This window comes from Coprinopsis cinerea (assembly GCF_000182895.1).
Source record: "Coprinopsis cinerea okayama7#130 chromosome 12 map unlocalized cont3.12, whole genome shotgun sequence".
Taxonomy (NCBI): domain Eukaryota; kingdom Fungi; phylum Basidiomycota; class Agaricomycetes; order Agaricales; family Psathyrellaceae; genus Coprinopsis; species Coprinopsis cinerea.
In genome coordinates this window covers 1,807,797-1,835,654 of record NW_003307533.1, presented here as the reverse complement: position 1 = coordinate 1,835,654, position 27,858 = coordinate 1,807,797, and the positions used below count along the sequence as shown (strand labels likewise).

At 51.5% G+C, this 27,858-nt stretch overlaps 11 protein-coding genes across 11 annotated transcripts; 7 read left to right on the top strand and 4 right to left on the bottom strand.

The window, feature by feature from the left end:
• Positions 1-68: 68 nt before the first annotated feature.
• Positions 69-615, top strand: CC1G_07787 (hypothetical protein; the record flags this gene model as incomplete). Its single annotated transcript, XM_001835192.2, has 3 exons — positions 69-353; positions 380-479; positions 506-615. 3 exons carry the CDS (start codon positions 69-71, stop codon positions 613-615), a joined length of 495 nt encoding a protein of 164 aa, XP_001835244.2.
• A 1,033-nt stretch (positions 616-1,648) lies between these two features.
• Positions 1,649-2,556, top strand: CC1G_07786 (hypothetical protein). Its single transcript, XM_001835191.2, has 3 exons — positions 1,649-1,737; positions 1,828-2,073; positions 2,128-2,556. Exons 1-3 carry the CDS (start codon positions 1,692-1,694, stop codon positions 2,529-2,531), a joined length of 696 nt encoding a protein of 231 aa, XP_001835243.1. The 5' UTR covers positions 1,649-1,691; the 3' UTR covers positions 2,532-2,556.
• Positions 2,557-3,742: 1,186 nt separating this feature from the next.
• On the top strand, positions 3,743-6,480 carry CC1G_07785 (hypothetical protein; the record flags this gene model as incomplete). Its single annotated transcript, XM_001835190.2, has 3 exons — positions 3,743-3,746; positions 3,807-4,253; positions 4,319-6,480. The coding sequence occupies 3 exons, from the start codon at positions 3,743-3,745 to the stop codon at positions 6,478-6,480; spliced, it is 2,613 nt and encodes an 870-aa protein (XP_001835242.2).
• Positions 6,481-6,776: 296 nt separating this feature from the next.
• Positions 6,777-7,904, bottom strand: CC1G_07784 (hypothetical protein; the record flags this gene model as incomplete). The annotated part of the gene is made up of 3 exons (XM_001835189.2): positions 6,777-7,083; positions 7,140-7,681; positions 7,841-7,904. The coding sequence occupies 3 exons, from the start codon at positions 7,902-7,904 to the stop codon at positions 6,874-6,876; spliced, it is 816 nt and encodes a 271-aa protein (XP_001835241.2). The 3' UTR covers positions 6,777-6,873.
• Positions 7,905-8,515: 611 nt separating this feature from the next.
• On the top strand, positions 8,516-10,831 carry CC1G_07783 (multidrug transporter; the record flags this gene model as incomplete). Its single annotated transcript, XM_001835188.2, has 8 exons — positions 8,516-9,071; positions 9,129-9,246; positions 9,301-9,478; positions 9,529-9,634; positions 9,685-10,001; positions 10,052-10,386; positions 10,446-10,562; positions 10,628-10,831. The coding sequence occupies exons 1-8, from the start codon at positions 8,569-8,571 to the stop codon at positions 10,829-10,831; spliced, it is 1,878 nt and encodes a 625-aa protein (XP_001835240.2). The 5' UTR covers positions 8,516-8,568.
• Positions 10,832-11,044: 213 nt separating this feature from the next.
• CC1G_07782 (cytochrome P450 monooxygenase pc-2) lies at positions 11,045-13,635 on the bottom strand (the record flags this gene model as incomplete). The annotated part of the gene is made up of 14 exons (XM_001835187.2): positions 11,045-11,251; positions 11,306-11,421; positions 11,474-11,529; positions 11,583-11,651; positions 11,783-11,807; positions 11,869-12,025; positions 12,085-12,140; positions 12,191-12,563; positions 12,620-12,755; positions 12,812-12,824; positions 12,884-12,943; positions 12,996-13,050; positions 13,088-13,257; positions 13,329-13,635. 14 exons carry the CDS (start codon positions 13,633-13,635, stop codon positions 11,045-11,047), a joined length of 1,800 nt encoding a protein of 599 aa, XP_001835239.2.
• A 485-nt stretch (positions 13,636-14,120) lies between these two features.
• CC1G_15465 (hypothetical protein) lies at positions 14,121-15,658 on the top strand (the record flags this gene model as incomplete). The annotated part of the gene is made up of 2 exons (XM_002910142.1): positions 14,121-15,000; positions 15,048-15,658. 2 exons carry the CDS (start codon positions 14,121-14,123, stop codon positions 15,656-15,658), a joined length of 1,491 nt encoding a protein of 496 aa, XP_002910188.1.
• Positions 15,659-15,925: 267 nt separating this feature from the next.
• Positions 15,926-17,172, top strand: CC1G_07781 (hypothetical protein; the record flags this gene model as incomplete). Its single annotated transcript, XM_001835186.1, has 4 exons — positions 15,926-16,158; positions 16,210-16,338; positions 16,388-16,650; positions 16,709-17,172. 4 exons carry the CDS (start codon positions 15,926-15,928, stop codon positions 17,170-17,172), a joined length of 1,089 nt encoding a protein of 362 aa, XP_001835238.1.
• Positions 17,173-17,276: 104 nt separating this feature from the next.
• On the bottom strand, positions 17,277-19,642 carry CC1G_07780 (hypothetical protein; the record flags this gene model as incomplete). Its single annotated transcript, XM_001835185.1, has 8 exons — positions 17,277-17,316; positions 17,370-17,492; positions 17,552-18,347; positions 18,399-18,474; positions 18,525-18,623; positions 18,674-18,839; positions 18,897-19,055; positions 19,263-19,642. The coding sequence occupies 8 exons, from the start codon at positions 19,640-19,642 to the stop codon at positions 17,277-17,279; spliced, it is 1,839 nt and encodes a 612-aa protein (XP_001835237.1).
• A 2,466-nt stretch (positions 19,643-22,108) lies between these two features.
• CC1G_07779 (preprocarboxypeptidase A2) lies at positions 22,109-23,812 on the bottom strand (the record flags this gene model as incomplete). The annotated part of the gene is made up of 6 exons (XM_001835184.2): positions 22,109-22,122; positions 22,174-22,294; positions 22,320-22,787; positions 22,839-23,072; positions 23,134-23,601; positions 23,660-23,812. The coding sequence occupies 6 exons, from the start codon at positions 23,810-23,812 to the stop codon at positions 22,109-22,111; spliced, it is 1,458 nt and encodes a 485-aa protein (XP_001835236.2).
• A 1,124-nt stretch (positions 23,813-24,936) lies between these two features.
• CC1G_07778 (hypothetical protein) lies at positions 24,937-26,415 on the top strand (the record flags this gene model as incomplete). The annotated part of the gene is made up of 7 exons (XM_001835183.2): positions 24,937-25,035; positions 25,087-25,134; positions 25,189-25,219; positions 25,272-25,311; positions 25,368-25,533; positions 25,655-26,054; positions 26,120-26,415. The coding sequence occupies 7 exons, from the start codon at positions 24,937-24,939 to the stop codon at positions 26,413-26,415; spliced, it is 1,080 nt and encodes a 359-aa protein (XP_001835235.2).
• Positions 26,416-27,858: the final 1,443 nt, after the last annotated feature.

Here is a 27,858-nt window from a genome sequence, read left to right as displayed (position 1 = left end):
GTACTATGTGGATCTCCTGCAAGTGTAATACATCTGGACTCTTTTAACAATTTTCGAGAAACACGAGAATGTCATGTCACTCGGGAAGATGGAATGACGGTACGCGCGTGAAACCCGTACCGGTGGGAGAGGCACCAATTCATGCTTACAGCTCTGGAGCAGCCACCTTCTTCTCGATCAAGGGACCTGAAAGGGTGGCAGTCAACAGTCGACATATAAATTACTACTGGTGGCAGTTGACTTACGCTATTCACACAAACGACAGGCCTAGAGTGGTCGTGACAGTGACTGGGGCTATCTCCACCGACACCCAGGCTGTACATACCCACATCGCCGGCGGGGTAGAATTACTAGTGGGTGTACATGTGTGCAACCCCAGACTAGTCTCGTAAACCAGCCTCGATTCTTTTGGAGACCCCAGACGACAGGAGCGGATTTGCCCACGCGTTCAGCTTGGTTCAAGCTCATATGTGATCACAGTGAGCTTCTTTTTCTTGTCTAATAGACATTTTCTGGCTTCGTTCTATTGGCCATCGGGATTTAGGGAAGCATTTGGATGTTTCTCGTCAAAACCCCGCTATCGGAGGCTCCACGTCCACGGAAAACGACATTTGAGTTTGGAAGAGAAAACCAAAGAAATGGTCACAGCTGTTTAGAGTTGGGATGCCGTGTGTGGTTGACGTTGGAGGTGGGATTCAGAGATGGCAGCTCAACTGCCCTCACGAGTCCCCTGCCCGCAAGACACTCTTGGGTGGATCCACATTGAGAAAGGGTCCGTCTGTATTGGGCGCAAAGTCGGATGTAGGTAAACTGTGATGTCGATTCCTGGACCTGTCACATTGGGTAGTTGGTCTTGCGGCCTTGAGAAGCGTCCCAGGTAGGATTTGGCCGGTTCTTTGTGTATCTTTTGACTGGCACTGGTTGCTGCCAGTTATTCGGATTGGGCACATAGCCTGATTCCCGTTAAATACTGATGACTACATGGTGCTTATTATGTGCGCCACTGGGTGCCCGGTGTGCTGAAGGGCCGAAGAGCACAGTGGCTACTCGTCGTCAGTCATCGAGGTAGTTCGGCGAGCTTAACCCTCAGTGAGAATGCATTCCTTGCACCCTTCCCAGCCCATTCAATTACTATTAGTATGGCTTCGGGGGCATATACCACAGGCTAAATATATCTTCCAATTCCCTCAGCTTTCACCGTCATATCTCCTCCTAAAGCGTTTGATGGCCGACCATACATAAGCAAAATCACATAAATGTTCGTTCTCGAGCCAGTTCCCAGCTTAAGCGCCCGCTGACCAAGTCCCCATGGTTATCTCCGTGGAGCTACGAACTCAATCAGGGGGTCAGCCCAGCGTGCTCTTTCAAGTCCTCTCACCTTCCTTCCATTCTTTTTGAAAGCTTGGTATGTGGGCTTTACTGCAAGAACTCTACTCCATTTCTCACACAATTAAGTAGAGCGACTTCGAATTTCGATTCGAAATTGATAGCAACTGGGCCTTCCCCACGGAGGCAATATCGGCAGCGACAAGGTTTACGACGCGTGACCTGGCGCCCATAAGCCTCCGTTGAACTTCCCTCGTGCGTCCACATTACTTATATCTATTCGGTCGGGTTGATTGGGAAAGAAGCGGGGGATTTCCCTGTCCACATCTCTCTCTCTCTCTCTCTCTCTTTCTCTTTCTCCAACCATGTTGTCAATCCCTGCCACGACGCTGTTCCGCACGTTTCTGCTAGGTGAGCTCCGCCTCCGACACTCACTATGTTCAACAACACCGGCATGCTACGAAGATCGCACATTGACGGACGTGCTTTGATTTTCGACAGTCGCGGCTGCGTTGCCTTTAGCGCGGGCAGAAGATGTGACCCTGTTTCGGCCGCAAGCCCCAGAACCGACGGTGTTTCCCTATACGACGCCTTTGATCGAGTGGGTGGGGATAAGTCCAGCCGGGGTAGACGAAGAAGGATACACGCACTATGTCGCCTCGCAGGTGTATTCAGTGGATGTTATTGGAGAAGAGCATACGACGAAAACTGTCAAGAATGCGTTTGGACGACCGCAGTCTTACACAAGTGCGTTTTGCTTTCCGTTCGTTACCAAGGACCTGTTTGCTAATCCCTGTTCAGTCACTTTCAAGGCGGACGCAACCCGGGATGCCATTACCATCTCCACTGACAACCAGTTCCAGACTGGAGCCACGGTCGGCGAGTGCTTGCACCACCCCGAGAACGGCACAGTTGTCTGTTCTCAAACCACTTTCGGCCGTCCACCTGGCGCAAAGGAGGACGAAATCACGACATATCATGAGACGACGTATACCGCGACGAGAGAACCGTACTTTACGATTTCGAATGTGGAGACGTACGCCATTCCGACGATCACCGCTGGGCAACTGGAAGAGGAGGATGATGCGAGGAACGACAAGTCTGGTGCGAAGGCAGTTGCAGTTGGGAGTGTTGGAGGAGCTTGGGGGGTGTCCGTGCTAGCGAGTTTGGCTGTGTCGCTTCTGGTTTGGTTTCGAGAACTGTAATTGGCATATCTAGGTTTGATTCCCCTATCGATCCCCAGCTCATGAGGTCGGTCACGATGATATCGAGAAGAAGTTGGTAAATCCGGGAATTATCCCTGCAATGGTTAATTAAAGCCACTCGCTATCGAGTATCGATTGGGCTGATCGTTGACATCTCGCTCTAACATGTGCCATTGGCTGCCATTGATTGGTGCGGTTGTGACCCCTGTCGATGCCCACTGCACCTTCGCTGGGTACGGTTGGGATTGCCAAAGGCTTGTCGGATGTTTAGTCCGGAGCTCCGAGACCCAAGTCGAGGCATATACCCCGAAACCTATGTCGAATGTCGCCTTATGGAGAAATTCTGCGGGCAAGTACGGACAGTTCCTCCAATGTTATCCTGTTCGGCGAGCAGGAGTATTACGCTGCCGTCACGAGGCTCTGAACTATAGACTTACATCGAGGAGGCTGGAAGAACCCCGCATCTGACTGCTCATTTTAACTCAACTGCCAGAAGAAGGAAGCTGCGATCTATCCAATGATACAGCGATTGGAGTGGGTGAAGAATCGTTTTGGCGGTCTCCTTTCGCAGGAGAAACTCGTCACTTTTTATTTCCAGGACGGAGTGATTATAACGTGTCGACTCGAGTCTGATAGAAAGTAGGAGGTGTAAAGGGACAATGACACGGCAGCGAAAACAGAACCGGTTTAAGGAGTGCTCAGTAGGGAGTCTGGTCTATGGGTGCCTGTTGCCAGCACCCCTGAAATTCAGTACATTGGGCCGCGAAACGGATCAAAGCAGCGCGTTTACCAGCTTGTCCGAGTCACACTGGGGAATGAAACCTTCTGACTTGTCTACATAAACCGGGAAACCTAGTCACGCCTCTCAGACCCTGCACGCAGCCTCCCTCGCAGAAATCGGGCCAATTGTTCCAATTGTAGCGGATCCCGATTCGGGTCCTGGAAAGTAAATTCCAAAGAGGGAACCCTAACCAGCATCGCGCGCGGAACAGCAGCTGGCGCGGTCTGGGGGCCATCGTTATCTCTTTCACCACGACCACGACGTTCAGATGATTTCAAGAGTATAGTATAGGCTCGAACGGCGACCACGATATGTCCAATGACACCCAGAAAGCTGATCAGATAGCTTTCCACTTCTACACCAAGCTTTTCTATGTTGTAAACCAGGCGCGGGCCACAGCAGAGCCGAGGACGCAGCCAAAGGTTGATAAATGGGTGCGTCGCAGGCTTATCTGATGGGTTTTCAAAGACTAACTAGGTTTCAGTTCAATATAGAAACACCCGATTCTGACCTCTTTACGAAAGAGGCAAAGGAACCGTACAAGAACATATCACTAGCACCACCACCGGGTCCACCTCCGCTAGAGATTCAGGTCGTTCTCGCGATCCCGGAACTTGCGAACAATCAGGTTCTGGTTCACCTGACCCCAGAATCGTCAAGAGTTCGAATCGAACCTACCCCGCGATTCATCGTGCTAGAGTCTTGGACCCTGTCGTTTGCGCCTCGACGAGGAGATGAGGACCATTCAATCGACGTTGCACTGCCGACGATCTACAAACACGGTATCCCCTTGTTCCGGAGCCTCTTCACCCTGCTGCGGGTCTTGCCAACATGGAAGCTGTACAAGCGCCTGAAGAGACGCACAGGAGGCCCACAGCACCTCTCTATTCAACTGCGTGTACGCTCAAGCCATGACCCAGACCATCTCATCCTTGATTTCGGTATGTTACAGCTTCGTGCCTTGCCTTGTTCCTACAGCAGATCATTCTAATTATAAACAACACAGACACGCCTGTTTCCCCTACTATTCCGACACCCTTATCTACCCAGACACACACGTTCTCCGCCGTTCCACATCCTTTGGGGTCTTTAACACTCTCAGCGCGCTTTCTGGAAACCCCCAACTTCCAACTCGAAGAACTAGAATCCGTCCTTTCCTCAAGGTTCATCTCCCAAGATTTAGGGGGCGGGGAGGGCTTTGTTCCAACTTTGACCAAGAACCATCAACGTGATTCGTCGATTAGCAGTAGCGGGATGCGCTCTGTTCTGTCGAAATCACCGCCGAAGAGTATTGGTCGCACCGTCTCCTCCGATGAGAGCGCCAGCATCGCTGAACGATTCATCCTCCCCGCCCGAACACCCAGCAACCCACCCTCGTCCGGTGCTGGCACTGGCACAGCACCGACGCCCGTCCGAAACATACCACAGCCACCTAGACAGCTGGCAAGCGGCGACTTTGCTGGGGTACCTAACCAGTCGCCATCGGGTCTCGCGATTTCGAGGCTGCGCAAGGAGAGCTTGGGGTCGTCTCCGTCGTCGTCTCTTTCTGGTAGGGATCTCCCCATGGGCATCCCATTCGCCACCACCAATCCCTCGCTGTCCTCCCTTTCCTCATCACCATCGTCGGGCGGCCTGCCCATCAGACGACCGAGCATCAACCCTGTACATCCCTTCAAATCCAACACAGTATCTTCAGCATCCGGATCCTCACCGTCTCTGTCCATCCGCCAGGCAGGAATAACCAGTGGGTCACCACTATCGACTGGCATCACAGGAAGCCATTCGCGCTCGAGCTCCATCTCCGGTGTCACGAGTCGGCCACCCCCGTCCCCGATCGGTATCGGATTACCAGGCGGCGCTGATAGTCGTCCGTCACCACCGCTATCCCACTTTTCCCCGTCGAGTTTGGATGTGGTGAAGCGTCCGGGAACGAGCGGTAGTGCGGGGAGTGCTGGTAGTGGGGAGCGTGATCGCAGAGTGAGCTTGGGTGTGGGTGCTAGTCCGGATGACGGGCGCGTTGCGGTACCCCCTCGGAAGCGCTACTCGAGTAGCTTTGGGCATCGGTTTACCAATAGTGTTGGGAGTACGGGTGGTGGTAGCGCCGAGGGAGGCAGCGGGGGTGCGAGTGCCGCAGGGGGCGGTACCGCCAGTGGAAGGAGTACACCGGCCATCCCGCCCTCCGGCTCTGGACTCGGGATCGACTTGGGGACGAGGGAGCGGAAGGAGAGCTCTGCGGCATCGTTCATGAGCACAGCCACCGACGATGACGATATCTCTCTCTTTGTCCAAGACATCGATTCGCGCAAGCCCTTGAGTGGGAGGTGGAAGGAGCGGGAGAAGAGGGATTGGGAGAGGCAGCAGTCTGCTTTGCGAGATGGGCTGGAAGGTGTTGAAGATCAGAGCCACGGTCGGGATACCTCTGAAGCGTCCACTGTCAAACCTCTTCGGTCAGAACGAACGATAACGGGAAGATTGTCGACATCGCCGCCATCCACCGCGCCGTCATCGAGATTCTCAACGTTAAGCGACGCAGCTCCTATCCCTTCTACTCTACCTTCTGCCATTGCCCGAGAGCGGGACCCGGCAGTGACGTCTACATCGCCTCCTGCGCTGTCCCTGTCACCGACAAGAGGGCCTATGCTAACGAGCCAGGGTGAGGTTTCGGAGAGGCTGAAGAGGATGAACGAGACATTCTTGAAGAGCTTGGAGGGCTTCGACCCGGGCAACGCAGCGAAGCGGAAAGAAAGGGAACAACGGAAGAGGGAGAAGGAGAGGGAGAGAGAACGGGAGAGGGAGAGGGTGCAGTCGACCACGTCCCCTCGGAAGCCCAACGGTGATGATACACGACCGAGTGGATCTTCTGCTAACCGCGATGATGCCCAGCTCGCCGGCTACGCCAGTCGGGGGTTGTCGATCCGGTCTCCCAGGGAGAGAACCCCTCTTGACGAGGATGGGGGTTGGAAGTCACCTGGAGCGGGTGGAAGCGAGCGTAATCGTGGATTTGCTTCGAGGGGGATGGGGCTGAGAGGCCCGATGCTTGGTGACGACGACGATTCGACGAGCTCTTTGGGCCATAGCGAAGTCAACGTCAGCCAGGGGAGCGAGGAAGTGATTGGGAAGATGGAGTTGTACGAGGAGAGGAGTCGGAGGAAGTACCATCGGTATTGAAAGGACCTGGCGGTGGTGCTTGTTCTTGATACCTTCCCTTTGCGCGTTTTGGGTTTCGCTTGTTTTTCCAGTTGTCATTTTTTTTCTCTTGGGGCTCTTCCACTATTTTGCTTCTCGCAGCGATCTTGACATCCTCATATCCAAGCTCGCGAATAATAATGTTTCACGATTTTATCTATATGCCATTCATGATTGTCATGACCGCGCTTTTTCTCTTCCCCATTGTTGTTACCGATGTATTATACACTTTCTAATCCTGGGCCCGTTACTCAACCTCTTGGACACTGTATACTGTCTTCCAATAACATTTGTACTATTCATTGAAGCCTCGTCCTAGAGAACAACATTCAATTGTATGTATTTATAACAGATCCCCAATTCCCATTCATCGCGTTATTTTGGACTAGGAGGGACGATGTCACTGAACCTTCGAGTAATCTCGACACCAGAGAAGCGGGCGAAGGAGAGGGCGCTGGGTTTTTGGGACCTGGCTGTTACGGCTTGCACGGACGTGACGGAAAGGTCTCGAAGGTAGAGAACGGCTCTTCGTACGATCTTCATTACAAACTTTTCCAAGGTGTGGTACTCGGACGTCTCCATTTCCTGGACGGACACTGATCAATTTCAACGCTGGATGGTAGAATGGATGGTAACCTCACCGCGGTGATTTTGCCCAGGACGGTCTTGTACTGCTCGTATGGAACGGGCGAGTCTGGGTTTTCGTAGAAGATGATGTCCGTGACGACGTTTTGCTTTGCGAGCCGTTCTGGGGGGTTGACGCCGATGATGACTGGTAGGGTGAGGCCTAAGATTGAGACGGTCCTGGTGGAGGATTGCCGAGTCCTTGGAATGAGGGTGTCCACGACAAAGTTTGACGCCAGCAGAACGAGTTTGGGTGCGCTGATTACGATCCTCACCGCCTCAGCGACGTCTCCAGCCAGCGCGAACGCCTCGTCCGCGATTTGATTCGCCAGGCCCTCTACACCTTCGAACCCGTCGTTACCCCCATCGCCCTGCTCAGAAGATCTCACTCGGATGAGGTTGCTGACCGCCTTGGTGAGATGCCCGTAGTGCACCGAATCGACTACATCATCGGATCGACCGGCTTTGTTGAGGAAGGTAGGTTGGAGATGGAGGTAGATGGAAATCTCCAGTGGTTGAGGACGAGCTTTGCCCCAGCAGTCGGCGCCAATGTTGGCGGCTGTTTGGAGCGTGTCGATGAAGACGACGTCAGTTGTTCTAGGAATTTCGAGAGACATTGTTTGCGAGCTGGTGGGACCGTTGTTGCGATCGCTCTACGAGATCGCTGCGAAGAGGATGACGTATTGGTCAGCAAGGAAATCATGCAGGAGGACCGCACCAATAATAGAAAATCCAATGTTTCCTGTGAACCTCCAGCATTTGCTCCTGGCCTCGTTGAACATTGGATGGTTGGTACCTGGTACGTTGGTTGATTCATATGGACGCGGTATTGATTGGGTATTTTTAGTTCGGTGACATCGTCGCGAAGGAAGAGCAAATGCATGATTCATATGGCGCGGACGGGAGTACCTCTGGCCGATGATGATCGCAAATCCTCTTTGTAGGGGTTCTTTGGGTAATGAATATGGTTGGAGCGAGGGGAGCGCGAGAACCTTTGTCCTGGCATCATCCGCGCCTGCTTTGGCCTGACGCCGCGGCCTCTGTTCAGTGTTCAACTTGCACCCTCATCCTCAGAGTCATATGGTCATCACCGAACACTCTCCACAACAAGCCGTCCCACCAATCCCTTCGATTCATCATGGAGCTGATTTTTCAGGATTTTTCATCCGTGCAGCAATCCGGCAATCATCAAACGGCAGTGGCTCCTGCATTCTCTCTCTTTTCGATCTTGTGTCTAGTATGCGTGTCTCAATTCGGATGATTCAGCCCGTAGGAGGATACACTCACCACTCGGTTGGAGATATCCTTCGAACTCCGGTTGATAGCTGGTCATTCCGCTTTACTCCAGGCTAACCGATATCATCATCCCTATTAAACCCCGTTGGATTCCACGCCCACCTGAATCGCCCCGGCCCAAGGAACCTTCACTCTCGCGTCCCCCTATATATGTCTCATTTGCAGACAGCGTCCCCGCCCCCTGCTGAAGAGATACCGCATAGTCCAGGAGTGCCCCCGACATCTCCTCCACCAAACCGAGTTCGTCGACCATCATGTACCTTTGCCGAATCCGAGCATCCCAGAAGCGGGCTGGCCAAGCCACGACGACGTTCTCTGCGCTCCCTACCGTCACTAGATTCTCCGTCTCTCCGTGATGCAGACGAGAGGACGTTGGGTGAAGAGACCGACAGCGAATCTACCTTTATACCACTCGACGAAGTCTTGACTCGAGAGGAAGAAGCCATTACACGATATGGCGGTAACGACCCCGAGGACCCACCTGCGCGAGATCCTATAACAAGATCCCTCTCCATAAGATCTGCAGTATCCGAGGGCAAGGATCGAAACCAGGTCGAATGGGACGGGCCTGACGACCCTCACAACCCACAGAACTGGTCGACGAGGCGGAAATGGTTCATTACCTTCCTGTGTATCCTGGCCTCTATCAACGTGTAAGTGATTTTTGGTTATTACACTGAATGTTCCTCGCTCACTGGGTTCCATGATAGTACTTTTGCGTCATCTGCACCGTCATCTGCCGTGGGGGGCCTAATCGTTCAGTTCCAAATAGGAAGAGAGGTGGCGGAGTTGATTACAACGATGTTTTTGCTGGGCTACTGTATAGGGGTGAGCTCTTTCCACAGCTTCCATTGCTATCGAGGAAGCTAATGTACCCGTCAGCCGTTATTCTGGGGGCCTGGAAGCGAACTGTTTGGTCGGAGACCGGTTTTCGTCGTCGCGATGCTCTCGTATACTCTCCTGATTCTGGGCCAATCGCTCGCGCAAAATGTACAGACCTTGTTGGTCACAAGATTCTTCTCCGGGTTCTTCGCCTGTGCGCCGTTGACCAATTCAGGAGGTACGTCCCGAGTCACTACTGGTACCCTTTGATGCTGACGCGAGTTCCAGGCGTCATGGCGGATATATGGGCCGCTGAGATTCGAGGGTTCGCTGTCAGCCTATTCTCTGCGAGCGTGTTCCTGGGACCCGTCCTTGGCCCTATAGTGTCCGGATAGTACGTCTCCTCTCTGCTCGTCTGAAAATCCCCCAGCTGACGTTGTTTAGCATCGTAGAGAGTTACCTGAGTTGGCGATGGGTATTCTGGGTTATGATGATCTTCGCCGGATTCTGCACGGCGATCATGATTCCATTCTTCCCGGAGACCTGCGTCCCAGTTATCCTTCTCAAGAAAGCGAGGAGACTTCGAAAGGAGAACCCGGAGAAGAACAAGGATTTGTATGCTGAACACGAGCGGCAGGATTGGTCGATGAAAGGGATCCTCCATCGAACGCTATTCAGGCCATTCAAGATGTTAGCCATGGAGCCTATCCTCGTGCTGGTGACTGTGTACCTTTCGCTGGTCTACGGCCTCCTTTATGCCCGTAAGTGTGTTTTGACACTGTCTTCGGCATCCACTGACCCTGTCCCGCAGTTTTCTCCGCCTTCCCAGTGATCTTCATCGGTACCCGAGGGTTCACCATCGCACAGACGGGCCTCGTCTTCATCGGCGTTGGTATAGGCACAAGCATTGGCGCCATCGTCAACGTTATCACCTCTCTCCATTATCCGGAGCTCATAAAGAAGTGGAAAGGCTTCCCGCCACCGGAAAACCGCCTGTTCAGCGCGATGATAGGCTCTCCTACCCTGGTTATTGGTGCGTTTTGGCTGGGCTGGACAGGTCAGTATTCGAGCATACCTTGGTATGTTCCGGCCATCAGTACTGTTGTCGTTGGAGCTGGGATTAGTATGATCTTTATGTCGTTCCTTGTGAGTCTCCACCCTCCTTTTCTTCGTAGAACGAAAGTTGATTTTGTTTCCTTGCCTAGACTTACCTGGTGGACACGTATCTCATGTATGCTGCATCGGCACTGGCTGCAAATACGGTGGTGCGGTCAGCTGTGGCGGCTGGGTTTCCGCTTTTCACAACACAAATGTTCAACAACGTGAGTCGTTTCGCAGCGTTCTGTCCAGTCGTCCGATAATTAATCTTAATCATCGATTCGTTTAGCTCGGAATCAACTGGGCGTGCACCTTGGTCGCTCTGATATCGCTCGTCTTCATGCCCTCGCCGTTTTTGTTCTACAAATACGGCCCTCGGATTCGGGAAAAGAGCACCTTTGCTCCATGTGTGGATTTGGTTGTCGCGAAGGCTATGAAGGAGGAGGCGCAGAAGAAGGCGGAGGGGGGAGATCTTCAAGAGACCCTCGTTTAAAACTGGACTTGCAAGAAGACTGAACTTTGACAGGTTCTGTACTTATCATCAAATCACTGATTGGACGTCACGTTTTGCGTATCTTCAAGCATTGAATATTGAAACCTCGTGTACATATACCACTTATATGTGCCTGATAGACTAGTAGGGACGAAAATGTAGCCATAGCAGTAATTGATACTTTTGTACTAATAGTAGTCGCAGAAATCGAATTCACTTCATGCGAACCCATAATCCTCCTTTGATATACAGAGTCAGATTCGCTCCCGGCATGACCTTGTCTGTCCCCTTGGTGCCTTCGCATTGGGCCCAACTGGCTGGAGGGGCAAATTGAGGATCCTGAGCGTCTTGCGCCAATTCAAATTCCGAGAACTGTTGGAGAAGGCGGATAAGGAAGAACGAGACTTCGTTGTAGGCGAACTGCATGTATGCCATCAGAAGACAGCTTCAGAGGGCAAAATAGGGAAGAAATACCTGTTGTCCTAGACAGATCCGAGGTCCTGCATTAAAGGGGACGAAGATGAATGGATTTGGGATGAGGTATTCTTTTAGGCGCTCGTCGAGGAATCGGTCAGGGTCGAACTTGTCCGCTGAAAATGGGAATGAGTTTGCCCTGGATACAAGAACGTGGAATACACTCACCGTCAGGGCCCCAGAGGTCTTTACGTCGATGCATTGCCCAGACCGAATACCGTACTCTAGAGGGGGAGTCTTATATTGTGAAATGATGGTAGGCTGAAAGGGAACTTACGTCGTTTTGGCTGGGATGTAGTACCGAGGGCCGTCCTTGGTCTTGAAAACCGTGCTTTTCTGTGGTTGCCTGCCCAAAGGGAGCGCTCAGATGATGCAGCGAAATTGTGGATAGTCTGGAAGGCTTACCTCCAGTTCAGAGGACTGTGAAAGATAATGAATATGAGCACCCATATTCACAAGGGGCCAATCCCAACTTACACCGGTGGATAAAGACGTAGAACCTCTACCGAAGTATTGAGATATAGTAAGCTGTTAGTCTAGTGCGTGTAGAAAGTGTGACCCACCATTGATGAAGGCCCTAATATACTTCATACCCTTGATGTCGTCGTAAGTGGGACGTTTCGTTGGACCAACATACTCCATGACCTCTTCTCGCAGCCGAGCAACGACCTCGGGATGTTGTGTCATATTGTACATGGCGTAGCTGAGGGTGCAAGAAGTCTAAAGCCATTGGGTTAAAGTCTGTTCTGCCAAACGCGTAGTCACGGCAATCAACGCACTGTATCTCGTCCGGCAACGAGCATACTAAACAGCTCGTCCTTAATCATCCGCGTATCTTGAAATGCTATCAGAAGCAAGCGGAAGCTTTGTGACAAAACAACTCACCCGTAGTCTTATTCAATAGATGCTCCAGAAGTGTATCTCTCTCTTCGAATTCAGCGCCCCCTCCTTTCTTTAGACGACCGTTGATAACCTTTTCGGCAAACCTATCGATGACCTCTCGACCAGGCTTTACAACATCGGACCAAAACTCGGCGAGGGGCCACTCCTGACCCCAGAAGGTCCTCCGAGTTCCTTTCGTGATTGCGTCCAAGAATGCATCAGCGAACAGATTGGAAGGGTGCTCCCTGTACTGATGATTGGACGCGTTCTCTTTGGAGCAGTTGAACGGATATGCCAGGCCAGCTGAGAGTGATTCGAGGTCCTCGTCGAAAAGGAACACTGAAGCGGAATCCAATGTGAACCGTCCCACAAGGTCCTGTGATGATGCTCAGATCACGGGGAATTATTGAGTGCGAGATCTTTGCGGCATACCTGAAAATCGACGGGATAGCCTGCTTCTAGTCTCTCCTTAGCAAGTGTCAAAGCCTTTGAGGCATGTGTATCGAAGATGTCAAAGTCACTGATCCTGTCTCGGGTGAAGAACGGACGTGTCATCGCACGATGGAACCTGAATGAACAGGTCAGGATTGAGCGACACGCGCGGAGACACGCAAATTCACGCACTTCCACTTTTCTCCTGAAGGTCGGCGATGCATGAGAGAACGAGGTTCTGGGTTGATGTCTAATGGAACTCACCGTTGACGCTAAATATTCCATCACCAAGCAGAGAAACCATTTGCTCGATGAAGAGCGACTCTGTATAATGTGAGGACAAAGGATGATTGGATTGGGCGACGCCGATGCCTACCTTTAGGAAAGTTCTCAAACTCTGTAGCGAGGATTGCCTTTTTACCAATAATCAGCTGCACACCTCGTTCTCGTAACGCTGTGGTAGCATACTTTCACATGTTCAGGTTCTGTTGTCCATATCTGTGCGGTAGAGGTTCCAAGTTCAATGATAGGGAGTCTCTTAAGTTCATGGAGGGTTTGGTCACTCACGAAACCTTCTGTCGGTAAACGAGTCTCGTAGATGTTCCCATGCTTTGAAGCCCACTCTTGAAGAGTGTCACCTAAAGAATGCCCAATGGGTTTGGTGTCAATGCCCAACTTGGCTTGCCCTCCACGTAAACACAGCGCTCACCAGGATATCCACGATCAAACATCTCCAAAAGCTTGGAGACAATGGCGAGGCCACTTTCCTGAACGTGAGGTGCCATCTTTGCACCCAGTTTCTGCGCTTCCTTTTCGTTCAAGTAGCGCCTGTAGCGAGTCGATACAAGAAACTGAAGCGGTTTGGCAAGGACTACACAGAGAAAGACCGCCCAGCCTGGGAGAGAGATTCCTGTAAATCTTTTGACATAGTGGGTAGTAGCGTAGGCGAGCAGTCCTGGGAAGAGGAGAGGGGGGACTTTTCGGAGGAGGTACGATATCCCTGGTGGGGCGCCCATGGTCGGAGTCGTTGGTCAAGCAAGGCCTCGTGCCGTGTATTTCCTTCTCATCCCCCTTGGTGACATACTCGGATCAGAGGCCAAATGGGACATTTCGCATGGAGTGTGGACGTATGGTAGGCGACATTGGGCATGGAACGGGACCATACTGCAACAGGAGTCTCCCTGCCGCATGGCTGGCCGAGTCGGAGCCGCTTTCTGGACGATCGGAGAATATCTAGGAAAGGATCTCCGTGTCAATGCCGACTCCGGGCGATCAGATATCAATGATACGATCAGGTGGGCCGCTGCGCCGCGAAATCTTGGCGATTTTACTTTCCTTTCTCCAACATTCGCTGGCAGCTCAGAGAGTTCATAAACAAGCCGGAGGTTTCAGAGAAAGCATCTTTCAGAATCCCGCATATCGAATCCGTAAGAGTTGGCTTACTTTCCTCGTTTCTCAGCTCATAATTTTACCAGCTGCCTAAGATTTCGTGCTGCAGAAGATGCTCCATACTCTTCCGGAAGAGACTGTCGAGCACATCCTTCGCTTCACGAGCATTGGCCAGCGGGCTTCACCCGACAAGGACACTCTGCACAAATGTAGCCTGGTTTCCCGACGTATAACTCTGGCTTCCCAGAGGGTTCTGTTCGAGCACATTTGCGTCAATGATCTGACTTGGCCGTGGCTACAAGGCTTCATAGACCATTTGAAAGCACGCCCGCGGTTTGCGACCTATATCAAGAAGATGAGGATCTCTCGGCATCCTTACCGTGGTGCTCCGCCCTCAATGCGAGCGCGCTTAGCTATGTCGAGCGATTATGGCCCCCCAGAACCCGTCGACGAATCAGATTACGACCAGGGTCGTTGCGGCGATCTGCTGGCAGAACTCCTTGACCTTCTCCCTGCCCTGCAGGGCCTCTCCCTTGCAAATCTCTCCTTCTTCCACCTATCCACTACAAGCAAGGACGCCTTTCGACGACTTTTTGACCCGCAATCAAACCGGGGTTTGCAGGAACTGTACGTGGGATGGATTGGAAGGAATGACAGCGATATCCAGATCATCTCAAGTTCGACAACCCTGAAAACCCTGGAAGTTGGTACCCTTTGGAGGATGGAAAACCAGCCTCTTTTCAACCCGTCCACAAAATTAATACGCGCATCGTTGAAGAAGTACCGCTACACTCAGGACCTCTGCGACCCGTTCGGACACCCGCTTCTGTCCTCCTTTCCCACTATCTTCTCAGAACTCGAGTCATTGGACTTTCCTCTTCCGTGTGGCACTCCCAGGGATCACCATCACCTTCTCATTGCGACCAAGCTTTTGTCAATTTCGTCGAGCACGCTTCGGGTTCTGACTATCCAAGTGGAAGGATTCCGAGAGGGTAAGCCCTCTGACCGTCACCTCATTTTGCCATGCTGAAAGTATCAGACCTCCCTGATTTAAGCCACCTGGGCGCTTTGAGAGAAATCAAACTACATGCTCGCAATGGGTGCATGAAGGGCAAGGTCCACTCTTTCAAATTTCCCTCCGGACCCACGACCTCCTTCGCGTGTAGGCGGATTCTATCGCGAATAAGTCCCGCCTCCCCCGTCTCCTGTATCGAACTCAATCTTCGCACTACGTTTGAAGACAACCTTCCCGGGAATTGGCTCGACACACAGTTTCTCCATACCGACTCGTTGTCGCAGCTTCGTCGCGTCTGGAACAAGTTGGATTTGCTGTTGTCGGATAGGGAACGTTTCCCTCATCTGATGCGGGTGGCGTTGAATTTTCGGTTGGACTTATGGGGAGTGAACAGGTTCCCTGATTCCAAGGATTACAGTGGAGAGGCGGAGATGGAGGATGGACTGTGGATGGATAAGGATCTCGCGGCGAGGGCCGAAGCATTGGGACGGCGGAAAGCGAAGCTGGAAGAGGAACACTTGTCGATCGAAAAGTTACTCCCGCGCACTGCGATTCGACTCACCGTGATCCGAAACTTCGAACTATCTCAGAAGGACTGGAGCTACCCGGGAAACGAGGGACTTTTGATTTGCTGACCACATGGTCAACGTGCTTCAAACAGCCACATAGGTATTATGAATCCAGTGCGTGACTTGAATTGCATCTCGCTCACCGGCGCCTAACTGCATCCCTGTTTCATCCCGCTCTGTAATATTCCACGCCGTCTCCTTAGATTTTTATCACCTGTCTTCATAATCTACACTGCCAAGACGCGTGATGACGTCTCTGAGTCATATCAGTTCGTATTCAAATACCAGGGATCAGCACGCGAATCTTCGTGTCGCCCAACGCTTGTGATCGCGATGTCGAATTTAACCGCCGGGTATCTCTCCAACAAGCTTTGGATCAAGAAGGTAGAATCTTTCTATACTCCAGCACAGGTTGCAAAATATCTCGAACGCATCGACTTTAAACCCCGTTTGTCGGAAGTTGATCTCGTCGATGGCCGCACATTCGTTCCCTCTCCAGAGGCGCTTGAGCGCGTCATGAGGGGTCATCTTTTGACCTTCCCTTGGGAAAATACTGCAATGCACTAGTAAGTGTTCGCACTCCTCTAAAGGCAACCAATACTTACACACGGCTGAAGCACCGAGAAGCACTGGATGGATGTTACGCCGGAAGGTGTTTATCAACGATTCGTCGACGAAGGCAAAGGTTCCTACTGCTTCGGTCAGGATATGTTGTTGCTTGGAATCCTGCGTGGGATGGGATTCAGGTCTGTTTCTCTCTCCTACATCTCTGATATGGACGCTCATAAAGTTCAGGGCATATTCCGGTGCTGCACGCGTCAATGTAAACCATCAAACTCCCGAGAAAGAACCCACCTACGCATCCCTGACCCATGCAGTCATCTTCGTCCAGCCCAAACCAGACAGCAACGAAACGTTCGTTGTCGATGTCGGGTTTGGGACCTTGAATCTGGCTCGGCCGATACCGCTCTCAGACGACCCCGGTGCTGTAGTGAAAGGGGCGTTTGAAGGGCAACTGTACAGGCTGACCAGGGCCCAAATGGGAAATTCCTCCGTCGGTGTGTATCCGTGATTCATGAGCTCATCGCTGATTTCCTGATGTGATGAGCTCCACAGAGGTACCTCCAGACGTAACAGACGCGACCCATCGCCGCTGGAATCTCGAGGAGACACGGAGTGTGGACGGCACTCCTCAGCCATGGAAACGTCTGTATACCTTCACCGAAGAAGAATTCTCGCTCAACGACTATCTGGACGGTTCCTTTGTCGTATCTCAGCAGCCTGGCGCAGGGGTTTTCTGGAACAACCTGCTCTGCGTCCGATGCTTCGTGGACGAAGAGGACATTGACCTAGATATCTCGCAAGCTAACTGGTACCGACTGGTATTGGTTGGAAGCGAGGTCAAGCGCCACGACAAGAACGGAACGCGAGTCGTCAAGACAATCACCAGCGAGAAGGAGCGGTTAGAGATCCTCGGGGAGATGTTTGGAGTAGATATACCCTCTGAGGCGGTCGCTTACATCAAAGGTCGCGCACCTGAGATACAGGGTAATGCGAGACGCGGGGACGACCATGGGTAGGCATTTGGGATAATTTCGAGTCTATTCAGAACGATCCAACATGTGGATATTGACGAATTAAAAGCATGATTGTTAACCTAATCCCTCCGAGCTCAGGCGTCTGGCTACAGGCCCAACGGACCGACCGTCCATCGCATGTTGAAGCTAGAAACACAGGTGAGATTGCAAGAAAGCCGGGTATGATTAACGAGATTCACCGTGTAGGATCATATTTCGCGTATGTTTGCCTCAGGAAGTTGTATTGCCCGTAAGTCGTGAATACTGGCTGTGTTTCATCGCACTCGTTGACATAGAGTGGTATTCCAGGTGAAGGTGGAATTCTGCGCGCGTCCGTCAGCTTTCTTCCTTCGTTGAACGGGAGAGTGGAGAAATGACATACCCTCGTAAGAACGCCGCGCGAGCGTCTTGGATCCTGAAGAGATCCGTGTTGAATCCTGGAAGAACTTGTACGTGGAACTGGATGAGGTGGTAATTTGCTAATGGAGGATCAATAACATTCCCTCCTCTCGCTCGGCCGGCGAGGATTTGGGATTTCAGAACGGGGGTGAAGGCGAGAAGGGCTGTCGATATCCCAGCATCAGTGGAACTTGGGGGGCCAGGCCAAGGGCCGGGGAAGATGGGACCAGGGAAGATGGGCCATGGAGGGATAGGCATCGGCGGTGGTGGGACAGGGGCGGGAAACGCGGGAGGGGAGGAAGGCCTGGGCCCGGGTGTACTTGGTGGAGGCGGCGGAGAAGGGGGAGGAGGGGGAGTTCCTGGCGATGGATAAAGCGGTATCGACGGCAAAGGAGGTGGAGTCCGATCCTGAATGGGGTCGATAGTAATTGGTGGGTCTGCGCTTACTTTTCCGACGAATTCCTGGAATTTGCTGAAGGCGTTTAGATATCGTGCAAAATTGGCTTCCGCAGACATCCCTGTCTTCTGTCTGTCGTACTCGACACTTCCGAAGGCTGAAGCACCGAAGAACTGGCCAAATCCACGCTCGTCTCCATTCCCGAGGATACTTGTCGCTTCCAGATAGCTGTAATTCCCCACGAGAGATTGGATGGCCGGTAAAGCGAGGAAGTCGCTGTAAATCTCTTGAGGATTTCCAGTCCCATTGTAGAAGAAGGTAATCACGTTGACTGGCTGCGCGGTCGTATTGCTGAAAGTCACGCCGAAAACCACCAGAAGCGCTGGAAAAGGCTGTTAGCCTAGCCAATGACCAAAGTTCACGTCCGACGTACAGGCACCCGGGTCTTCGACCTTATTGATGTAATTCGCCGTTGCTCTCAAGAGTCCTTCGGATGTCGAATTGTCAAACTGATTGCGATTTAGCCGTCGTCGATCCCAAGGTAATGCTCGGCGCTTACCACTAAAGAACCTCCCCAAAAGTTTTTATCGTCATTCGTGCCGACATGAACGGCGCTCACTTCGTATCGGGTTACAATGCCAAATCGATTGGCGCCGCCCTAGTTTACCCTGGTGAAATTCACATTCTGCGGTTTGACCAAAAACTCACCTTCAACGCCTTGAATAGATCTGAATACTGATTGGTCGCTGTCGCGGTCACTCTATCGCCGTTTACAAGTACGACATCGGCTTCGACGAGAAGATCCACGCTGAAACCATGTGCCGCTGATAGATAGCTCAAGCCTCCTCCCAGCAACAGGCCTGTTCCGACATCACTGCGCCCTCGGTGAGTTGTTGTTTAGAAGGCGAAACGATTGGACGTGAATACTCACGGAAGTCGTCCTCCTGCTGGAGCTACTCCGTATGGCTCAAGTTCAGTTATTGCCTTTCCCCATCGAACACCAGGTTGAAGAGTTATCGTGTCCCTTGTCGCATTATAGGACACGGCATTCATATGCATGAATGAGATGAGAATACCGTCATCGCCGACCCTGGAACGGAAATATTACCCCAGTCAGCAGGACAGCTCGGGGAAATAAGCAACACATCGGAGATTGTCGAAGTATTTTTAGAAGGTGCCCATGTTTTGGAAGCACTCCCATGCGAGCATCGAGATCGCCAAAGGCTGCGTTGATCTCAATGCCACGAGAGTGAACAAGGGAAGCAAAGGAGATTGCTTGAAGAAACAGAATGCTCACGTATTCCACCCTCGCATCGCACTGTGGCCACCAGCTTGTACTGCGTATCGTACGCCCCCACTCTGGTAGATGGCTTTCATTGCTGCTTGAACGTGGCCTTCTTCCCGAGGGAGCACGATGCAAGCGGGCTGAGACAGGGTGTTGTAGAGGTTCCATGCTCCACGGGCGACTTCTTGGAACTCTTCTTCGATTCGATTAATTTGCACAATGGTGCTGTTGAGCTGGGCTTGTAGCTGGTTGCATACCTGGAAAGCGGGAGGCAAAGGAGGGATCCCTGGGGTGGAAATATTAGAACGGAGCTGAGCTGTGACGAGGGATGTCACGGTGGACAGCAGTAGGAGGGGGTTGAGGAATAGCGGAGGGACAGATTTGCGACCCATGGTGGGGATACCCTTGTAACCTTAAGAGACTGGGAGCATGGGACTAGTGCAATCTAGTGGGGCATGATACGAGAATATTTATATGCTCGTCCAGAAGTCCTGGTGCCTAACACTTTACATCGCCGAAATGAAGTCCTGATCGGTAAGCGCCTGGATATCCCCACTGGGGGCTTGGGAAGTTCCTTCGCTCCGCCATTCCCAACAAGTACACAGGCAACGTTCCCAGTAGAAGCATTATAAGGCCACCCATTCTTCCATCCCCTATCCGTTAGCACCGGACGTCTATTTGGATATCCATTTGCTTACCTTTGAAGTTTGAACCTTCCCGAACGCCTTGTTATTGCCCAACGAGCGCATCCGATGACAGGTAAACGTCACTCAGATAGATGGGGACCTACGGTATAAGCAACTGATAACGAGAATCAGTTGCTCTATTGTCGCATGGTGTTGCATGTGATGGGGTATGCGTTCTTTCGTGATGTTCTCTGTCGAAAGAAAGTCTTAGCCTTTCCGTTACAACACGAAATGACGGTGGTATTACAGCAGATGCTGAAGGGTGTTACCCCAGACAGCATGTGGCTGTCGCGAGGAGACGATACCTTCAGTTACGGTTCTTTCGGAAAAATGGGAAGTTAGCGCGGCTGAGAGGATGGACATTCGATTGGCCTTAGCATTCGGAGAAGCCTTGAAAAATGTGGATACACCCGAGGCTGAAAATTCTCGGGGCTGCTTCCAGTGGAGGCATTAACCAGTTCTAACGAGACAACGAAAAGAGAAAGGGATACCCCACTTCCTACCAAGGAAGTTGTCATGTAGGCTGTCTCCCTGTGAAGGCAAATCGACTCGCCGAAGCACGCCAACCACAAGGCAAGGAATTCTACACAGTGCACGCCCAAATCAGTTTCCTCGATGGTCGGGCTAATACATTAAGGAACATATGTGCTCTGCCATTTGACATTCAATAAGTAGCACTGGAATGCAATGAGAGGCAATGAGTATACGGGTTCAAATTGGTCTATTTTATCATTACACAGGGATTACATCTGACGTACGAGCATGTCGACGTCGTCGGGGATCAGACTTAGTTTGACTGCTTGACACAACATTGCGTTGGGCTTGAAGACTATAGAGCCAAAATGCTCTCCCAAAAAGTAATATCTCCAGCTGTTTCGCCCATGAATATCCAGCTTTTTGCCGATCGAGAGCGGAGGCCCATCGAACAAAGGGATGGCCAATGCAGCCTATTGGCTTGGTACGTCGGCGTGAAGCCTCTTCTAACTCGATGTCAAGGATCCGGGTGACGTGCACCAGTTGACAGAAACCTCTGGGCAGCTTTCTGTGTATTCTTCTAATCGGCCAGTTCCTGGGAGAAAGGTACACGGAGAGATAGTTCACCCAATCCGTCAAATTCGCGTCATTTGTTAGAAGACACTCAATTCGAATTCATTGACAATACCTGAGTGACGTTGACAGAAACTTGAAGCTAGTCTATTCAAGCTATACAGGATTCAATGGTACACGCCAAGCAGGAACGTGAAAGCGCCCCGGAAGCAGATTCAAACGCTTGGGAAAGGTTGTGGATTGAGGTCGCGAAAGAACCGAATTGCTAACCTGCCAGAGCGCTTGGAGGAAATGAATACAGCCCCTAGGTCTGTCCGCTGTGCTGGAAATCCTGTTACCACGGTAGTACTAACAGAGACATCGATTCCTTAGGGAAATCGACCCGTTGCATAGAAGCTGCGGGAAGGGTCGAAAGAGATCGAGGATGGGCGTTCTCTGAGGATGAGTTGTATAGCCGTCTCCTCAAGTGGAGACTCGCCGCTTGACCTGTTCCCATAACATGCGCACCTAAGAGGAGATTTAATAGCCAACCCTTCTAGAATCTGCAGCATGCAGCAAGATCTTCGGCAAGTCTGGGAATGAGAGAAAGACCATCAGCCAGTTTCACCAATCCAGCAGTGAAATGCTCACCGATAGGAAGAAACAAGGAAATCCAATGAGCATATGACTCATAGAGCGTGGTTCTGAATCGGCTAATGCCTTGGGGCCAATCCCGAACACCATAACATGAGGCCGCTCTAGTTGTCGTCACTGGAAAGGCTGTCCCGACTCGGATATGCCTCACGAGTGCTCGCAGACTGCGGAAGTTCCAAAAGCTACAGATACACAACTTGGAAGGTCTGAGTCTAGGTTCAGTTCGCAGCTTGGTTTGTGTAGCCGGATTATCGAGAGACCCTTACAGAAATAGTCGGTCAAACATGTCGTTAGTTAAGCTAGTACATGGGCAACCTGGATCAGTATGAATCGGGGTGGGGCTACATGGTGTTAGGAGACATGTACAAGTACAACATTGTGGAGAAAAGACCTCATAATAGATGAAAAGCACTCGGGGAGAAATGGCCCCAATAGATAATGCGACGATGGCGAGTAGTGAAACGCGAAGCCTTAGTGGCGAGTCTTGACGCATCAGGTAACTTTGCCTGGACAACTGGTTAATCGCCTATACGGGACATGCAAGGGACACAACGCACGGTGCGAGACGATGAATTTGGCAAGATATTCGATCATGGACGAGGTTTCCTCCCCGACAGGTTTGATCCATTTGGCGGGTAGTGAGAAACCCCACTTTCCCAACAGCTCAGTAAATATAACCTAGAAGGGATATCGGACGACTCACAGTGCCAGTATCGCGCAGGTGCACCACATAGGAATACTTGATGTACGCTCTTTGGTACATCCAGTCGATGATGTTTCCAGGCGCTTTATACAGGTTTTCGCACAACCTGCCCACCTTGACGACATTGTCAATAACTGCATTGAAGATCGACAGGGATTTGAAAGAACCCACCTGGAAAGGCTCATCGTGGACGTCCTTCATAGCACGTGCAGCACCAAATGCCGCCTCGGCCTGGTCTTCACCATCCTTGGGGAATCGTTTGCAGGTATAAGAATATGGAGTGGATATCATTTGACCATAGCTTCGAAGGTCGACGAAGGCGACGGGATTGTGAAGAGTGCTGATGAAGTTGGCGATGCTGTTCACTTCGGGAGATTCGAAGGCTCGACTTCCCGGATACCAATGCGAACAGGGATCCGCAGGTTCAGCAGGATTGCCAGGAACCTCTTCTGCTTTCCATTTATATCCCTATCTATGGCGTTAGACAGAGAAGGCTCGGATAGCAAAGGAATCACGTACCCAATTCCGATTCATATCCACTCCTACGCATTTGGAATGAGGGGCTACGATTTGTCGGTTCTTATACCAGTACCTGTCCTTCTTCCAGGTGTAGTGATAACCGTCCGGGTTTGGTACAGGGATAATGTGGAAGTTGAAGGCGTCCAGCAAAGACGAGAGGCCATGCGGTTCGTCCAAAGTTTGGTCGATCGTCAATGCATGTGCAAGGTAAAGGGAAGTGGCCGTAGCGATCCACTGTAAAATGAAGCAAGAAGTTCAGGCGAGATGACATTGGACAATTGTTTTCAAAGCTGACCTCTCGAGCGTGCTGGGCTCCAATAATGACAAAATCAAGCTTTTCCGCCGGGCGAGGCATTTTCTTCTTCCCTCCCTTCTTGGAGACACCTTCTTGAGGCTCGCCCTCCGCGTATCCACTTGGTTTGACGATACTGAGAGCAAGAATGTCTCTGTTCTCCGCAGACAGGCCGATCCTCGACAAACTGGTTGTATTTGGATTTAGTTCGACGAGTTGGGTCAAGAACTTGCGAATCCCGGAGAGTGAGTGGTATGTTTCGTGGAAGGTGGAGTTTGTGAGCGACGTTAGGTTCCATGCCTTAATATTTGACGAGCTATCCGCCCCGTCCTGCCATAGTTGATGCGATAGGGGGACGAGGGTGGCCGTATGGGGTATGCCGCCGAGATCTTCAGGGACGTCCAATGCTTCTGGAGGAGAGTAGACGTCTATGTACGTTCTTCCGACATGCCAGACGTCCAAATCATGGTTCTACATGAATCCTTTCAGCAAAAGGAGCGGTACAGTTGCTGAATTCGGTTTTACGGACCTGAGCAATCTCCAGAACGGTCTCCCGGAAGCCGTTCGCTGTCGAGTTGAACCTTCTTAGAATTCCATGGGCGCTTGTGGGTGCAAGGGTTTGTTGCTCTGCGGCTACGACAGCACAGAAGAATGCAAAAAACGATATCCAAGCTTTGGCCATTGCTGGCGAGAACGAAAAGATAAAGGGGACAAAAACAGAAACCGAGTCCGTTTCCTCTCGATTGCCCTTGGCGTGGGTACCTCAGGCTGTGCCGTCCGTGCCGTCATTTCCACGGCTGAATCAGCCGGACCTGGTCAGCCGGCGGGCGCTTAAATCACCATTGGGCTCAAAAGCCTAAGACGAGGACCTGTTCGTTGAAAACGGAAAACGATGTTATAATGACCTGTATAGAATTGTCCAAAGGTCCATATTTTTTTGGCATCTCATATCTAATTCCAAATGCATTGAGTGATTCCGCTTCTTGCGCAATTTAAGCTTCGAGAACGAGAAAGTTGTGAGAGTCCGAAGTGGATTCATAGAAGAGAGCTAGGTGGTGCTTACAGTCTCGTTGGGTGTGCAATCTTAAAATATATCTCTTTTTGGGTAATCACAACGACAGTCCGGAAGGGAGCTCTTAAGTTAAGGGGACTTAAACGGTCACTTCCAAAGCACTTGTCTTCGGGGAGGGGTATCGCTGTAGCTATCGGTCTCCGTCAGTCCGGCGGGATGGATTACGCGCTACATTGGTCAGGACATAAGTAGGTCACTGCTGGAATCACCAGTCACACTTGCTCGATCGTGGGCGGCCCAGCGCCCACAGGCTATTTTAATAACAGCTTCTACGTTCTTCAGCGAGCGACTCTTAAGGCTAAATCAGAGTCCTATGACCAAAGTCGCTCTTTCGATTGTGTAAATTTGAAATGCGAGACTTCGCTTTTGAAGGTTCTAAGATAGGGGTCAGCAAGCCTAACTCGGGAATCGGATACTGCTTTCGGGGATAAATCGATAAAGCTGGGACTGTAAGGGTCTCCCGGCCTCGTTGCGAGGCGAAAGGAGAGCTTGGCGGTGCTGACGAGCGCCCATCCGGGTTTACACAAGCTTGACGGTAACTCAATGCCCGTGCCTCACCGCACACAACAACCACAACATCGCCTTCTGGCCATGCTGTGTCCTGCCCGCGATGGCACTTATATCCCGTCATACACTTTGTCTTTTCACTTCTACTTCACGACAGGCTCCCCTCAATACCCATCGTCCTCAGGCTCACTGATTCGTTGATCTTGAGCGATCACCATTTCTTCGACATGGTCTCCCCTTCGAGATGTTTTAAAGGAGGCCTTTTCGCTGCATCTCTCTTGTTCAGTGGCCTCGCTGCGGAGGCTGCCTCCATCAAGTTCAATCGGGTGAAAACACCAAGGTCGCTCATGCAAAGAGCACCACTAACCCTACACAAGAGAGCGAGCCATGATTATGAGGATCTTTCCTCGTTTTTGGATGGACTTGTAAGTACCCCAACCACGTAGTTTCCATTGCTAGACGACTGATCCTTGCACAAGTATACGGCTAGCGTAACGCTTAGCAGTGAAGGTGCGGGGTAAATTGAGGGCTAGTAGACTGACATCCGCTAACGCCTGTACAGAGTACAAGCTCATCCTGGATACTGGGAGCGCGGACATGTGGTAAGCTCGTGTTCACGATCTCGCTTCGGAAGGCGATAACCGACACGCGTATCTAGGGTCGACAAAGCGCCCGAGCACAGCTGGACGGACAAAGAAATCCCAATGAAGTTTCAGTATGAATATGCCAATGGCACTCTTAGCGTTGACGGCACCGTTGGAGTCGCCCCATTCAAATTTGGCACGTACAGCATCGATGAGCAGGGCAAGTCCGACATCATCACTGTCTTCTTATTACCATCCTGATCTCGCCCTTACTTTCAGCATTCCTGAATATCCACGACGTAGGAACTCCCCTGCCTCATCGATTCGCAATTGCTAATATCTTCTCAAACTACATGCTCAGGATGATCGAGAGTTCTTCAAACTCATTGGCGCCAACGGGATTATGGGTCTCGGATTGGATAGATCCCACTCCGTAATCGACGAAGAAGTCAAGAAGAAGGAAGGACAAGCATCTACATGGGGAGCCTCAATCCTCAACAACATCTTCGATGACGACGACTGGGAGGACAACTACGTCGCCCTCGACCTATCCCGCTCTGAAGACGGGGAAGACATCTCCGGTGGAAACATCTCTATTGGCGACTTCGACGAGCAGTTCAAGGACGTGTTCAATCAGCCAAAACACTACGTCTACCCCAAAGGTTCGCCTAGATGGACGATCATGATGGATGGTGTCGGAAATTTGCGACGGCCGTTGAAACGGCACCTCACGGCATTACACAAATGCCTCAGTACAGAGCGTCAGTACAAACCCCGAAAAAGTTAGAACAGCGTGCCGATGCTCCGGCTGTCGTTGCAACACCAGAGGTGCCGTTCCGATCACGGAACAGATGTCCGAAGCCGTTGGAACAGGAGCATTCCCTGGTGACACCCATTCCCAACGAGCGACGCGCTTGCTGGCAGGCTGCAGCTCTCTCTCAACTTCCCTATCGACCGCAAAGACTACAGGGCGACTCCAGCAAGTCTTTAGAAGCGCCAGAAGCGGAAAGTCCCCCCCAAACCTCACCTCTGCCTGCTCCTGCTGCAAACATCTCCTCTCGCACTGCACCAGCCCTTCTTGGTCGCTCGAAGAACTACTACACAATCGGGTTGTCGAGCTGAAAAGGTTATATCAACAGAAGGAGGGTGTTTCATGGCTTTCTGGCGCCTATCTATGGGCCTGGGCCTCTCGGGCGGTGAGTGCATCACCAATCTTCCCTCCACCCCTCTCATCTCACCCGCACTCCCACAGGCGTTTCCAATTCGCGTTTAGCAAACCAGAACGCGTCGTAAAGCCTCCTCCATGGTATGGAAGACTATCAGCAAAAGTTTGTGGCCAGTTTCAGAGCTAGGGCCTTTCGGGTGATGAGTACATCCCCGATCTCCCTCCACCCCCCTCATCTCATCCCCACTCTCACCGACGTTATCAATTCGCGTTTTTCGAATCAACACACCGCGTAATGCATCCTCCGGCCCCTGGACAACTGTCAGCAAAAGTCTGTGGCCGGTTTTCGAGAATCGGGCTTCACGATCAGGATTGGTGTCGCTCGGAGTGTAGGCAGGCAGCGAAGTGTGTACCGGGGTCGTATATGCAAGTGGTAATGTACAAGATGAAGGCTATGTGCTGTAAAGTAGAAAATCTGGCAAATAATGTTCAGTGAAGTTGAATATCAGTTGATGTAAAAGGTGACGCGGCTTCAATGAGATTGTATCAGTTGTCGGTGAAAGACATATGCACTTGACATCAGCGTAAGCTCTTGGGCCACTCCTCAATCTCGGCGATGGATGGAACACTGTTAGACTGAAGGACAATAGTAATTAAGTCTGCAGAAACCAATAGTTTCCTTCAGTACCATTCCGAAGATGTCTCGGTGGAGCGCCGTACCGTTTTTTCTGGTTCCTTTTGTGATCTTTCCAGGAATACCATGCACCTTGATCCACTCCCGGAGATGTTTCACAGTCCATGACTCGAGAGGGCCAGGTATCAATACACAAGAAACGAAATTTGGAGCATTAGGCAACTTACCCCGATCTTTTCCTTGACGTTGTCGGACACTGGTGGTGCGTGTTCCGGGTGAGCATCACTGTTGAGAGCAACACTTAATGTTGTCGACGCTTTTTCACAGATGAGTGAGTTCATCTAATTTTGAGGAAAATTGTGCATCAGTTCTGATACTCAAGAGTCAAGGAATGCTCTCACCTTCGCCTTGGCTAAAGTCAGTATCACGTTAACAGTACGCTCGAGATAGACGTCCGCAAGGTAGGAATCGTTATCAACTTCAATGCAGCGATATTCACACGAAATGCGAGCGACATGGCATGTAGCAAGCGCAGCAGCGAGAAATCGGGCGGCAATGTCAACATCTCCAATGTCGCTCCAATCAGTGAGTGTGTTGTCCAGATTCATCTCCCCTGCAGTAAACTGGTAATGACCCCAGCTGTCGTTGTGGTCTTCTGCTGGGATACCTATGTCGTTTGGGCTGGCCTTCTCAATACGGTTGAGGAGTTTGGAAACCTGGGCACTCGGCTCTTGACGGACGAAGGCAGGGTTGCTGGCGAGATCTC

Coding starts and splice junctions, on each gene's coding strand:
- CC1G_07786 (XM_001835191.2), top strand. CDS start 1,692: ATGTTGTCAATCCCTGCCACGACGCTGTTCCGCACGTTTCTGCTAG. Junction 1,738..1,827: donor GTTCCGCACGTTTCTGCTAG/GTGAGCTCCGCC, acceptor GATTTTCGACAG/TCGCGGCTGCGTTGCCTTTA. Junction 2,074..2,127: donor ACGACCGCAGTCTTACACAA/GTGCGTTTTGCT, acceptor ATCCCTGTTCAG/TCACTTTCAAGGCGGACGCA.